Source organism: Merops nubicus, unplaced genomic scaffold, assembly GCF_000691845.1.
Source record: "Merops nubicus isolate BGI_N331 unplaced genomic scaffold, ASM69184v1 scaffold21108, whole genome shotgun sequence".
In the NCBI taxonomy this organism is placed as follows: domain Eukaryota; kingdom Metazoa; phylum Chordata; class Aves; order Coraciiformes; family Meropidae; genus Merops; species Merops nubicus.
The window spans coordinates 1-12889 of NW_008627990.1; the positions used below are offsets into that span (position 1 = coordinate 1).

The following is a 12889-nucleotide window of genomic DNA, read 5'->3' on the forward strand; positions in this document are numbered from 1 at the left end:
CCCCGTGCTGAACCCCGAACAGGAAGGTCCGCGATCCCCGAGCCTCCTTCGAGCAGTCCCTGCGCGTGCTGAAGCACGCTAAGGAGGTCCGGCCCGGTGTCGTCTCTAAAACCTCCATGATGCTGGGGCTGGGCGAGACGGACGAGCAAGTGCACGCCACCATGAAACGTAAGTTGGGGTTGGAACCTGTGCCGAGTCACAGGGATGAGCCTCACCGCGCTGCAAAACAGGTGTGAGAAACTTTGCCTCTGCCTGCAGGTCGGTTTGCTGGTGCAGGAAACGTTTTCTAAATTTGATAGGAAAAAAAAGAGTTTGTTTGAAAAAGATTGAACTTAATTATTTTGCCTTCATAGACTTTCAGGTCCAGCTTGTGCTGATTTCAGTGGAAATTACCTTTGTGTGACTACATTAACATTCTTACGTTTGCAGTACTTTGATAATAGTCTTGCACCATAGTTGCCTTATTGAGCATTCCTTTTTAGAAATAGAAGAACCTTACTGTTTAAAAGAATTTATTCTAGCTTACTTAGGTATTAAAAAGTTATTATCCTTGGAGCTGTAGCATGTTTTTATGTTTTCATCAAAAGATATTTTTAAGAGGAGAAAATTTCACAGTGATGAGTGACTGCAATGTGCTGGAAAGAAGAAAATCATAAATTCTGTGGCCTTTTTCCAGTGCTGTGAAAGAAAGTCTACCTGGTACTCTATTTTCTGTACAATCACCCATATTTAGAATGCAGTGATATAGCCTAGTTTTTCTGCAGCTGTCCCACAATCTGGACCATAAAATTACAGTTCTTGATTTTCCTCTTCTTCCTGCTTAGTGTTTGCTAGCCACAAGAATATGAAATTTCAGACTTGATGCTATTTGTTTTCAGACCGCTTTCATGGATATATTTGGAGACAAACTTTTTCCTACCGTATTCATTCAGTTACCGTAATTTTGTTTGGCTTCCGTCCTTTGAGAACAAGCTAAAGAACACGTAAATCTGCTGATACTGAACCAGTTTCTTTACAGAACCATATCGACCTAAAGAGATTCCAGAATAACAGTGAGCATAATGCTGTTGTCAAAACACTGCCTTTTCTTCCTATTTGACGAGCGGCAACCAGCTCAAGTAGATAGAAAATGTGTGGACATTTTAATGTAAAAAGTGATTCCTCGGCCATCTTTTGGTTCAGAATATCTGCCTAGTTGCAGTGAACATAATTGTCCAGGCTGGCTCATTATCAGGTGTCTGGATTTTCCTCTGTGAGTAGACCACCTGAATTCATTTGCTGTATATTGGTTCTGGTATATACTCAGATGTTAGCAAAGTCTGAGATTCTGCAGGCATCAAAACTAACATACATTCCATCTGCGTAAAGCTGGCAAAAGATGTTGGGCAGTTTGCTCTGATTTATAGCTCCTTAGAACTGTCCACATGAAGTATCTCAAATTGGTGGAGAAGCACCAAGTGTATGTGCACCCATCCATTTTTTGTCAAATGAAGGCTCTGACCTAAAGAGACAAGAAAAGCAGTAAGATCAAAAAGACAAGAGCCTGTGCCCTCTGCAGTGAGCCACGTGTGGTGTTCTCTCCAGCTTTCTGCTGGGTAGCTTAGCTCCTGCAGCAGCCTGGGGCTCAGGAGGAGGCACGTGGCTATGGCTCATTGAGGCTGCAAGTTCCCATTGCTGGAGAACAGAATGTAACCCCTTCAGTCACCCTTGTTCAGATTTTGAAGGGAAGTGTGTCCTAATGGCTGGCAATCCCCTGTGATCTTTCTGCCACTAACAGGGAATTCTTTTTTTGCAGTACTGCGGGAAGCAGATGTAGATTGTCTGACCCTAGGACAGTACATGCAACCAACAAAACGGCACCTGAAGGTAAAAATGCCTTTGATTCACAGGCAGCCTTATCATCTGTGTGTTGCACAGTCGGCTTCCCTCTTTCTAAAGGGAGGCCGGATACACGTCCTTACCTGAACTGCAGATGTCTGTTCTTGGCTCTTAACTAAAAATCACCTCAGCCATCTACTCCCCCCCATCTTCTGCAGCCTTCCCATTTCTGCTGTTAGGTGGGGAGACAGCTGGAGCTGGGGTGTGATTCTGGGAAACAAGAGTCTCAGTGTAGGTCTCAGATGTAATGGCTCAAGCCAGCTCCCCTGTCTCATAGGCTCTCCCATAATGGTGCCACTTCAGCTGAGGAATTTGCCATTTTCCCCTTCTTCTCATCTGCCCAGCACCTCAGTCTCCGTTACTGTGTTTCGCTGAAATAATTATTAGTGAAGAGATTTGTAGGACTGCTGGTTTTTTTTACCAATTGAGACCAAAAGAATGGTTTGCTTGAAAGGACGGTTCAAAAATGGAGTGAAGAAAATTATAAAGCAACAACTAGAAATTAAATTCTAAACTTTGGAACTAAATATGAAAAGCAAATAATTCATTCCTCTGGTAGAAGGCAGAGAGAAAGCCCACTTTGTGACTTGGCTGCGGAGAGTTTGGGAGTGTAAAACGCTGAACTTGTGCTATAACTGTTTCATTCACTGTATGCTAGTTATGGCCATTTCCGTTGCCGTAAGACCTGATCAAAAGGAATTCTTTTCACTCAGGTTGAGGAGTACATAACTCCTGAAAAATTCAAGTACTGGGAAAAAGTCGGAAATGATCTTGGATTCCATTACACCGCTAGCGGGCCTTTAGTGCGCTCCTCCTATAAAGCAGGTAAAGTACTGAAAGGATATCAGATTCTTGAGCACATAACTTTTTATTATGTGAAGTTGAAAGGGTGATGTAATATGCAACAAAGCTATTTGTACAGCTGGTATTTGTACAATTGCTGTGCTGCTTCAGCTGTTTTTTGCCAAACTTAGTTTGTACTATACTTACTATGTGAGGCAGGATACAGGGTACCCAATTTCCAAGTTTTCCTTTATATTCCACCTCAGGGTTTAATGGGGCCCTTTACTGTGTGTGATGTAATTGTATTGCTTTGAGCAGAATTTATTTACAGTGCCTCAGCAGTAATTAGACAGGCTTATGGCAGTGCTTTTTCTGACGAAGCACTAGGTGTAAGTAGCAGCTGGCATTAAGGGAACTGTTGGGTAGGCCCAAGATCCTGACTTTTCCTAAGGAGAGAACAGACTCAACACATCTGGGGCCATTTTAATGCCAGCTCAAATGAGATTTAGAGCAGGTTTCACTATAAGTTGCTTTTACTTTAAGAAATATGAATTAATTTTTAATTAAATCAATTCACCTTTGCCTGCTGGAAAGCACAAAGAAGCAGAGCTATTTTATAAAGCTAGGCCTGAGGAAAATCAGGATGGGGGAGGGGGGTTGTTGGGTTATGGTTGGGGTTGGTTTTTCTACATCCCAGCTGTACGTGTTGAAAGTGCCCTTGAATTGAGTTACTGAAACACTGGTATGAACAATTGTAGTGTAGAATAGAATGCTCACATGAAATTAGACTGTGTATTGTTTTGCTTTATTTAATTGTGCAAATTAATTGCCAGTAAATAATTGTGGTGCATTTTTTCCCCTTTAAATTAGGTGAATTCTTCTTAAAGAACTTAGTAGAAAAAAGAAAGACAAAACCCATCTGAAAAGGAGAGTGAATGTATTTTCCAGTTTTAAGGATTGCCAGTTTTAAGGATCCTTAAATCAGTGCATAATTATATTCAGTTCCAGAAGACCAGATGGTGGATGTATGAACAAACTTACTACCTTTCCAGAACAAATTTCTCTCACCAAAACACTTCATTATTTTACTTCATTCCTCCTGGCAAGGCTACAACTACATAGTACTTCCAGTGTTCAACAAAAAAGTCAGAAGATGGAACTGATTTTGGAAGAATGATGAAACTGAGGTGAAAGAAGTGCAAGCTGGAAAAAAACCAACTGTGGACAGATTTAAGTCAACAGGGCTGATACTACTCAGTACTGCTGCAGTTACTACTTGTGAAGATGCTAACAGTAATTTGAAAGGTGCTGATACTTTGGAGTATCTTACCATGATGTGATATAAGCTTGCAGCGGCTCTGGGAACCACAGCAGTTCTAAAGAAAGATCGAGTACATGACAAAGGACCAGATAAGGGCTACAGTGAACCACACCAGAGAAAGCATGGGTTAAAAGTGTGGGTAAAAGTCCTTCAAGAGATGGTATCTCTTACCTGCACCTTAAGAAAATGAGCAGTACTGTTCTGACAGCTAATGCTTTTCCAGTGCCAGTGTGTTGCAAGGTGTGAGCCCTGGTAAAGCCAGGGCAGTGAGTTGAAGAGAACGAGAGCCCTCTCTGGCATGACATTTAACCATGTGTAGATACTGTATAATTTAAAACCACATGAGAAGTCAGTTGCCCTAACGACATAAGTAGAGCCACCCCTAGTCTGGGTACATGACTGTAACAGGCCCCATCAAATTGCACAGGTGCGTCTTGGATGTGCAGAACTGCTGCTATTGTGCATCTGCAGGTATTGTCTTATCATTAAAGGGAAGTTAAAAACCCAGTCTAAGGCTGTGGTGGTTAGGTTTGTTCTAGTTATCTGCCCCCTTGTTAACTGGTCTGGCTAACAAACCTGAATGCAGAGAACTGCATTGCAGAATCATTAAGGTTGGGTTGATGGTCTTAGAGGTCTTTTCCAACACTACCATGGCCACTAAACCATGCCCCTAAGTACCCCATCCACACATTTGTTTGAACACCTCCCTGGGGGAGCCTGTTCCAATGCTTTACCACTCTCAGTGAGGAAATTCTTCCTAATACCTAATCTAAACCTCCACTTCCACAACTTAAGCCCTTTTTTCTATCACTAGTTACTTGGGAGAAGGGACCAACACCCACCTCACTATAACCACCTCTCAGGTAGTTTAGGAGTGCAATAAGGTCTCCTCCACACTAAATCCCAGTTCCCTCAGCCACCCCTCACCCTCAGGGGTGAAACATGAAATCTATTACACATTGTACTAAGCTCAAGCAGAAATGAAACCATGGCTTACAGTATACTAGCAGCTGTAAAGTCCTTTCTTGAAGAAGTCAGGGTTGTTGAAAGTGCATCCCCCTAATAATTCTCAGTTTTCTGCTGTGGTCATTAGATACCATTTTTGAATTGGCTTCCGCTGTATCTTCATGAAGTTTTTGGGACCCATGCCAGGAATTTGGTCTCTGGTCCCAGACTCTCATCAGATGGGTAATCCCATGGCATGGTTATAACCATGGCTGGTTATACTACATCTTCTGAACTGCTGTAGACTATATGAAGGAGAGTGGGCCTTCTACCCACTCCCAGCTCATCAAGATGTTAGAAGGAAGACAGCTAATTAGCAAGTCAATAGATAGTATCAAGTTTCTCCTGTCACAAACAGCAAAAATCAGATGATTATACCACTGGGGCCACTGATGCACAATTGATACTTGCCAAAATTAAGTATAGCAATATTAAAGCATTATGAAGGCAAACAGCCTTAAGCTAAAAGGAATGTACTAATTTAACAGTGTAATGGAGGAGAAACTTGAGCCTTGAAAAATGTAAGTCTTAATAGCTGTACTTTGTAAAGGACGAAAGGCAAGGCATTTTTTTTTTTTTGTAATTAAAAAAAAAAATCTGACCACTAGCCTTGGAAAGACAAGGTACACTTTGAGCCCCAAATGGCCTGCTTCAGCTGAAGTACACTGAACACCAGAGCAGTGGGAGGTTCTCAGCTCTGGTAAGGAAATTCAGAGCTCACTCCACAGCGGCAGGCAGGGAGGGAGGGGTGCAACCTTATCTCCAGGGTACCCACATGTTCAATAGCTGCCAGCCTTTATTAGAGGTCCTGCTAGAAATAATGGGTTTGACTTTCCTACAGAGCAGTTATAACAATATTACTTTAGCTTTTGCCAAGTTACTGCTCTTGAAGTGTATCCACACTAGAAACTTGGAAAAGGGAATTCTGAGCCATACAGCTATTACCAAACGAACAAGAGAATGTTGCACAGGAATCACCCATGACTTCTTTTACAGTGAGAGAAATAATGCTCTGGAAACACAGGCCAATGTTACTTCATGTTAGACCTACCTTATGAATTGCTGCTGGGTGGTTCAGAAGATGACCTCATGCTTTTACACAAGTGTCTGCTAGCTGGTACCAAGTTCCAGAAGCTACAGAAGCTGTTTTCTGAGTGCATGTTTTGCTGTGGTTTCTGAGGAAAGCAGTCACTTTTTGACTTCATAGCTTGAAGAGGTGTTTAGGTTTTAAGAGTGTTTGAGGACAAGTCCTGAAGTTCTTTTCCTAGTTAAGAAATGCTTTTACAACCACCTTCCTTATCTCTTGCCCATTCAGTTTTTCACAAGTGATTTTTTTTTCCATAACAATCAACTAATTTTTATTTAATGTTAATACATCAAACTGTCACAGAGCTCCTGGTTATAAATTCAGCGCAGGTTTTGTGACTATCTCAGTCTTGTAATGAAGTTTCATTTTTAGTGACATTTTCTTTTTGTATGTCAATCACTTCATTCTGTCAGTTTCTTTTGCAAAGCAGCCAGAAACGTTAAGGAACATCATTAACCTTCATTGCAATCAGGAAAACATCAAACTGAGTTTTGGAATTACGATTTCAGGTTGACACAGACACTTTAAAAGAATGAACAGGTTTTCTTAGCATCATTGCACTATGTGAAGCATAATTAAGTGTTATGCAGCTGGCTTGAGAACTGCTACATCCTCCAGTGACTTCAAAGTCTTTAGCTTAAATCAAGAAAGAGGGTTCATTTAAGAATAGTTTTGTTTTGTTTCCTACTTGATCCAATTAATATTGGATATAATATTTAACTTAAAAAAAAATGTCAAGTATTTATGCTTCATTACCACAACACTTGTTGCAGATGTTCAACTTGCAACAGAAATTCTCAGCTTGGAATAGAAAAAAAAACAAGTAATGAAAACTGACTCCAGTATTCCTAAACTCATCAGATAACCCCTTGTCCTGCATTGTTTTACAATTAAATTTCAAAGTTTAGCTGTTAAGCACGATTATAGCACTACTATAAAATTCCAGATTGACAGAGGAACCTCAAGTGATAGAAATGTAAACATTGGACAAAATCTCTCCACCAACTGTTCCTATACTAACTAGTCTTAGTCAAAAATGTGTTTGTTCAATTCAGTTGCTATATTCTTGGCTACAATATGCCTGGTACCAGACCAGTTTTAGCTGCATGAAGGGTTGAACATGCACACAGAAGAAGAACAGTACATTTTTTCTGGCATTTATAGTTTGTCTGTGCAATATCCTGGGTAGGACTTAATTTATGCTGTCTGTATCATACTATTCATAGGCTTGTATTACAACTGGATTTGCTCCAGCTGTTGTATTTGCATTGCTGCAGCTGTGTTACAGGAGGATTGCATTTTATTAAGAACCCCATTAAAAAAAAAATTTCAGAGCACAGGAATCCATTACTCACATTACACAATTCTCATCAAGAATTACATGTTGTAAGATCCCACAGACAGACTCAATAACATTAAAACTCATCTCCTACATACACCACTCAAGCCTTCAGAAAAAAAAACCAGTTCTTATTTCCCTGGCAACTGTACTCTGAAGATGAGGGCTGATTCACAGGGCTGCAAAAGCTTGCAGAGCTCTTTGCTTGGGCCTGTAGTGAGGTTCTCTTGCATACCAGGTCAGTATTGCAGTATCCCAAAGGGGTGCTCCACCAGCTGTTCAGCCTGCATTCATCCCAGTGTCCCACTAAAGAATGCAGCCACCAAGAAACCAAGGCTGATTCTCCAAGAAAGCAAGGGAAATGCCAACAACAGTTTTATCCCTTGTTGCTCTTCAGAAACAATCTGCCATTTCCCCTTTCTTAGGAAAGGGAACTTAGCATGATCCTACTAAAGTGAACTTGCCTGTTCTTTATCTGTGATTAAGCCACAAGTCATGATCCAGGCTTTGACTAAGTCTGCAGGAGAAATGGGGTAAGAATAGAAGGGATAGCCCCTAGTTGCTCCATCTCCTTGGGATGGTGTGTGGAAAGCCACTGCAAGCCTCAGGGATGCTGATCCATCTTGCACATTGCTAGCAGGAACAACACTTCACACAAGAGTTTAACCGTCCACCCATCTTCTTCAGGTTGATGAGGACAGGTCCCATACCAAGGCGCTATTACAGCCGTCTGCAAGCTTCTGCAAAGCACCCCGATTTTTCTGAAGCCTCTGGTCACCCTCCCCATTACGACGGGCCCCAAAGCAGTGCTGTGCCACCCTGGACATAGCTCGGGACGAGAGATCCGTCGAGCACAACTTGTCAGTACCCCCTCTGGGGACAGAGGTAGCCGAGAGGATGCCCAGCTCCCAAGACATGGCAATCTACCAGCTGGAACAGTGCTCACAAGTACCACCGCTGTCTCACAGGGCTGTCCCTGCGTTGAGTGTTGTGTTAAGGCAGTGCTAGTGAACCAGGAAGAGGAGATGGCATCAATGAAAGAGGACAGTTTGATTTTAAGCCCACATAATTCCCCACTCACTTTGAGTGGCTTCTGATATGCTCCACACAGAAGAATCTTATTACAGGACAAAAAGCCTGAGACACATTTGTCTGAAGTTCTACATAATAAGCCCCCCATGTGGAAGCCATTAACATGCAGACTCCAAAAGCATCTGGTTCAAGGATACAGCTATTTTGGCCAGATAATGCTGTCTGGCATTGTCTAGCCAAACTGTTCCTGTTCCTTAAATCTTCAAGTACCTGTCCTGAAGCTTCAATTGTATCTACATTTCTGTGGGTAAACAGTTACAATAGCAGTCATCACCAAGAAGACACTGATCTTCTGCTCTAACTGTTGATACAGCATACTTGAAGGAATTTCCCTGAGTAAATTCAGATGGTATTACATGACTAGTTACAGGATAATTCTCTAACATACCAATGCTACTAATACTCAGTTAAGACATCTACACCTCCTCATCTGAAACCTGTTTGTGGTCCTCATTCTCTATCCTCTCCCTCTCCATTTCACAACCTCCCAGAATAAGCCAAACTCAAACTCTGTCATCTCAAGGACTTTAATAGCACTGGCCAATTGAAAATAATAAAAACAAGTAGAAATAAAGTAATAGTAAAGGCAAAAATATCAAGATAAAATAGGAAGTACCAATTCCTGCTAATTCAATGCGGTAGGAAGCTGACTAACTCATGGGGCTGAATTTTTATTTTTTGTCATTTCTTAACAGCAGAGTATAACTTTTGCAGATTCAGTAAGAAAGCTGCTTTCAGGTGAAGTATGCAAGCAGAAAGGAAGGACGTTTTGAAGGCAACATTTGCTTTCCACTTGGACTGACACCAAATAAAGGTAATTCTGCTTAAACGCAATGTTCAAACAAGCAGAATTCTCCTCTGCTGAAGGGGGATTGCGTTGTTGTAACTTAGGAAAAATTTGCCCCAGGAATCTGATTAGATCAATAATTTATGTGGCTGCACATGGAATGTAGGCAAGACAACCAAATAATCAGAAGTTAAGATGTACCAGTTGATCAGTTTATGACTGTTAATTGCATGATAGATGCCTGCAGAATGACCTGGCCTCCCCAAATGCTGTTTAGAGCACATCAGTGCCAACCCATCCCAGCCAGGACTGGGGCATTATTGTTGCACTCAGCTCTATTTTAAGGCTCAACCCAAACCCTATCCAATCTACTTAGAACTTATCTTTTGATTTCAATGCCAGTTAGAGCAAGAATTTAACTAACTGGGCACAAGAATTACACCAAAAGAAAAATCTGTGACACCAAAGTTCCTGATCACTGTCCATTAACTGGACTAAATCAAAAAGATATTCTATTTCTTTTGCTTTCTTATCACTCAAAACATTGAAAGTGCAATTTAGGAACATTTCTGGAAGCAGAAATCTGCAGTTTGAAGGTAATTTTTCCACGTAAAAGATGATTCATTATTAAAAACAGGTATGTACCATCTTCAGTAACCAAAAAAAAAAAAATTGCTATAAAAATAGAGATTTGAATTCACATGTACCAGGTACCATTTCTAGTGTAAAATTGGTTACATTTATGAAAAATACTTTCCTTAAAAAAAGCAGAGGCTTACAGTTATTATCACTAAGAAGGTCCACAGAATTCTCTCAATTACTGTTAAACATTATACTCTGGGCTTTTTGAGAGGTGGGTCCTGCAGACTGAATTTAGGAATTTCACATGAAGAAGCAAAAGGAATTCGTTTGGCTGACACCTTCTTCCCAATTGTTTCAATCTGAAAAAGAAAACATATTTAATATGCAAGTGTGGCAAGATAACGTAGTCATGTCAGCCTATGAGGAACCTACAGATTAAACCCAGGACATTTCGTGGATGCTAGGAATAATACAAGCTACAAAGCACAGTGTGCCCCAGTGACAATTTTTGGGATTGGAGTTGCAAAGAGTTTGGGTTTGGCTTTTTTTTTTAAAAAACAGTGTTCCACAGGTGCCTGCTTTGCCTACTTAAAGCTGCATCTTGTTAGTTTGAACTTTCTTGTGCCTCATTTACAATAGGACTATCAGTGCAAATATCATAAAATGTTTCTGGGCATTCACAAAGGAGGCCTAACCCACATTTTATCTAAATAAGGACCACATATAGAAGGAAAGAAATGTAAGAAGTAGCATCATCCAGCTAATTACCTGGAAGCCAATGACCTGTAGCTCATTGTGAAGATCATCTAGAACTCTCCTACCATCAAAGATAAATGCAGGCTTCAGCATCTTCTTATGAATGCGTTCATAATCCAACTCCTGCAAAGGGGAATTAAAGCAGACAGAATAAATAAATAGCATAACACTCCCTCTGTTGTTCTTTAAATTGTAGACAATATTTACCTTAAACATGTCCCATTCAGTGCAAATTACAAGGGCATGAGCTCCATCACAGGCTTCATAGGGATCTTCACTGATAGTGACCAACCGAGACACTGTAACAGAAGGAAATTTTTTTTTTCTCCTCTGCGCACATCTTTAGTATCCATCTGGTGCACTCCTGGCAAATGAATCTCCTTCCTTGTCCTACACAAACCATGAGTTTTGAGTCACTCATCCAAAGATGTTTTCTATCAAGACATTTCTCACTTTGATTTCATGTATTTAAATGAAAGTAGCTTGTACCTGGCATCTGAACACAGTCAGAGAACTCAGGTTTGAAGTGAAGCATTTAAATTTGATTTAAACAGTGAAGAGCATGTCTAGAATTAGAAGTTACTATGGAGTGCTGAAATGTCATCTTTCACAAAGGTCCCTGCCTGTCCAATAGCAGCACATCACAGTTCCCATTTTACACTCAGATCACACTAGAGAAGATACACAGCTCACGAAGAGCTGCCTTCATCCTCTGGCTGCCTCAGTGGCTGCCTGGAGCCAACCCTCCCTTCCCCTTCTGTTTCAAGGGTATATCAAGTGTACAGCCTTCACTCTTCATCACAGCTCAGTTTCCTTCCTCTTCTTCACCTCTAGAAGCCTGATCTGTCCTCCTCCTCATCCATCCATCCATCATCTCCATTCTCTCCCTCCCCAATAAGAAAAGAAAATACCAAATACTTCCTGCTTCTCTCCAAGAAATTTCTAGTCAGAAGATTGAAGTCTTCTTGAATTTAAAGGAACACATTAATTTGGAAGTGTTATCTGGGAAAGGGAGAATACTCTACAGTGAATTCCAGATTTATTTATTTTTACTTTAGATATGCAAACAAGAATTAAGGCAAGATAATACTCAGGACACAAAGGAGCTGACGGACCACCACCAGTCATTCCTACTTCTGGACCTTCTTTCTCTTCCTTTTAATTATGCAGAGAGAAAACTATTTGCATGTATTCAAATTAATATTTATAAAACAGAAAAATAGAAACCAGTACAGAATTAGCATTTTATCTATAAAAGATATGGGGAGAGAGAAGAGTTACAGTAATCCCCTCAGCTATGACCATCTTCTAATAAGTGTAACTAACAGCATATCATCACCATGATAAAAATGTGAAAGTGTGTTTATAGTATTTAAAACAGACCTTGTATGTTTTGAGAATAAGATGGGGAGAGAACAGGGAAACAAGCTTTACAGGAGCCATCTTACCTTGGTTATCTTCCGAGACACCTGGATGCGAGAGATCCAAGAGGATTTGTTCATGAGGTACTTTAGGATCATAGATATGGAGCTTCGCTCCTTCATCCATTAAATACTTGCTAATGTAGATACTGGATGACTCTCTAGGGAAGTGAATCAACCAGTTAGAGAACCAGGTGGCATGTTACAAGTAATGAAAGTATTCAAGCGTCATGATACACAATGCCAGAGCTTTTATGCCAGGTTTATGTTAAATATCTTAGTGGTAATCCATGCCAGGAGCAAATTTGAAACCTTGAGGGACAACAAGGAAAGTAATAAAAAAACCCCAACTTTACATCTCTCTTGCTGAATTATGCAAGAGAAACTAAGACACAGGACTCCAACTGACCATAATTAACAATGCATCAAGCTTATAATCATACAACTCTCCAATTGCAGTTGGTGGGGATCAAATTTGAGCTTTACAGGAAAACAGAATTAACCACCTTGGGGAAACAAAGCTGAAGCTTTGGCTTCACATAGTCGCTGAGAACCAGTTGCAAAGATGTTTGCATTCTTTTCTGTGGAGAACAGAAGGACTCTCTCAAGCTCTGTCTTTGCTTATGCAGGTTAACAAGGACTACAGTTATCTGCTCTAGCTTTTGAAGGATTCAGCTATATTGCCCAGGCCAACAATCAACTGTCTTGCCCACTTAAGAAAAACTAGTCCTTGTTGCAAATCAATTCAGACACAAGAAGTTGAGGGACCCATATCCAATCTATTGTTATCAATACAATTCAGCTGGGGGGTTTAGCTGCATAGCTGGTGACAAGTGTA

At 40.7% G+C, this 12889-nt stretch overlaps 2 protein-coding genes across 3 annotated transcripts in view; one reads left to right on the top strand and one right to left on the bottom strand.

Moving 5' to 3' along the window:
- Positions 1 to 56: 56 nt before the first annotated feature.
- On the top strand, positions 57 to 3584 carry LOC103778924 (lipoyl synthase, mitochondrial-like; the record flags this gene model as incomplete). Its single annotated transcript, XM_008946542.1, has 4 exons — positions 57 to 168; positions 1796 to 1866; positions 2592 to 2703; positions 3532 to 3584. Coding segments are annotated over 4 exons (348 nt in total), but the record flags the coding sequence as incomplete, so codon positions are not given.
- Positions 3585 to 9932: 6348 nt separating this feature from the next.
- The window catches only part of UGDH (UDP-glucose 6-dehydrogenase), a 13099-nt gene continuing 10142 nt past the window's right edge, over positions 9933 to 12889 (bottom strand). For both annotated transcript variants that reach the window (XM_008946540.1, XM_008946541.1), the window contains 4 exons: positions 12079 to 12212; positions 10838 to 10929; positions 10643 to 10753; positions 9933 to 10233 (listed from right to left, as the gene is read on the bottom strand). In XM_008946540.1, the coding sequence (XP_008944788.1) occupies positions 10123 to 10233; positions 10643 to 10753; positions 10838 to 10929; positions 12079 to 12212 (448 nt within the window). In that variant the 3' untranslated portion in view covers positions 9933 to 10122. The remainder of the gene's footprint in view (positions 10234 to 10642; positions 10754 to 10837; positions 10930 to 12078; positions 12213 to 12889) is intronic.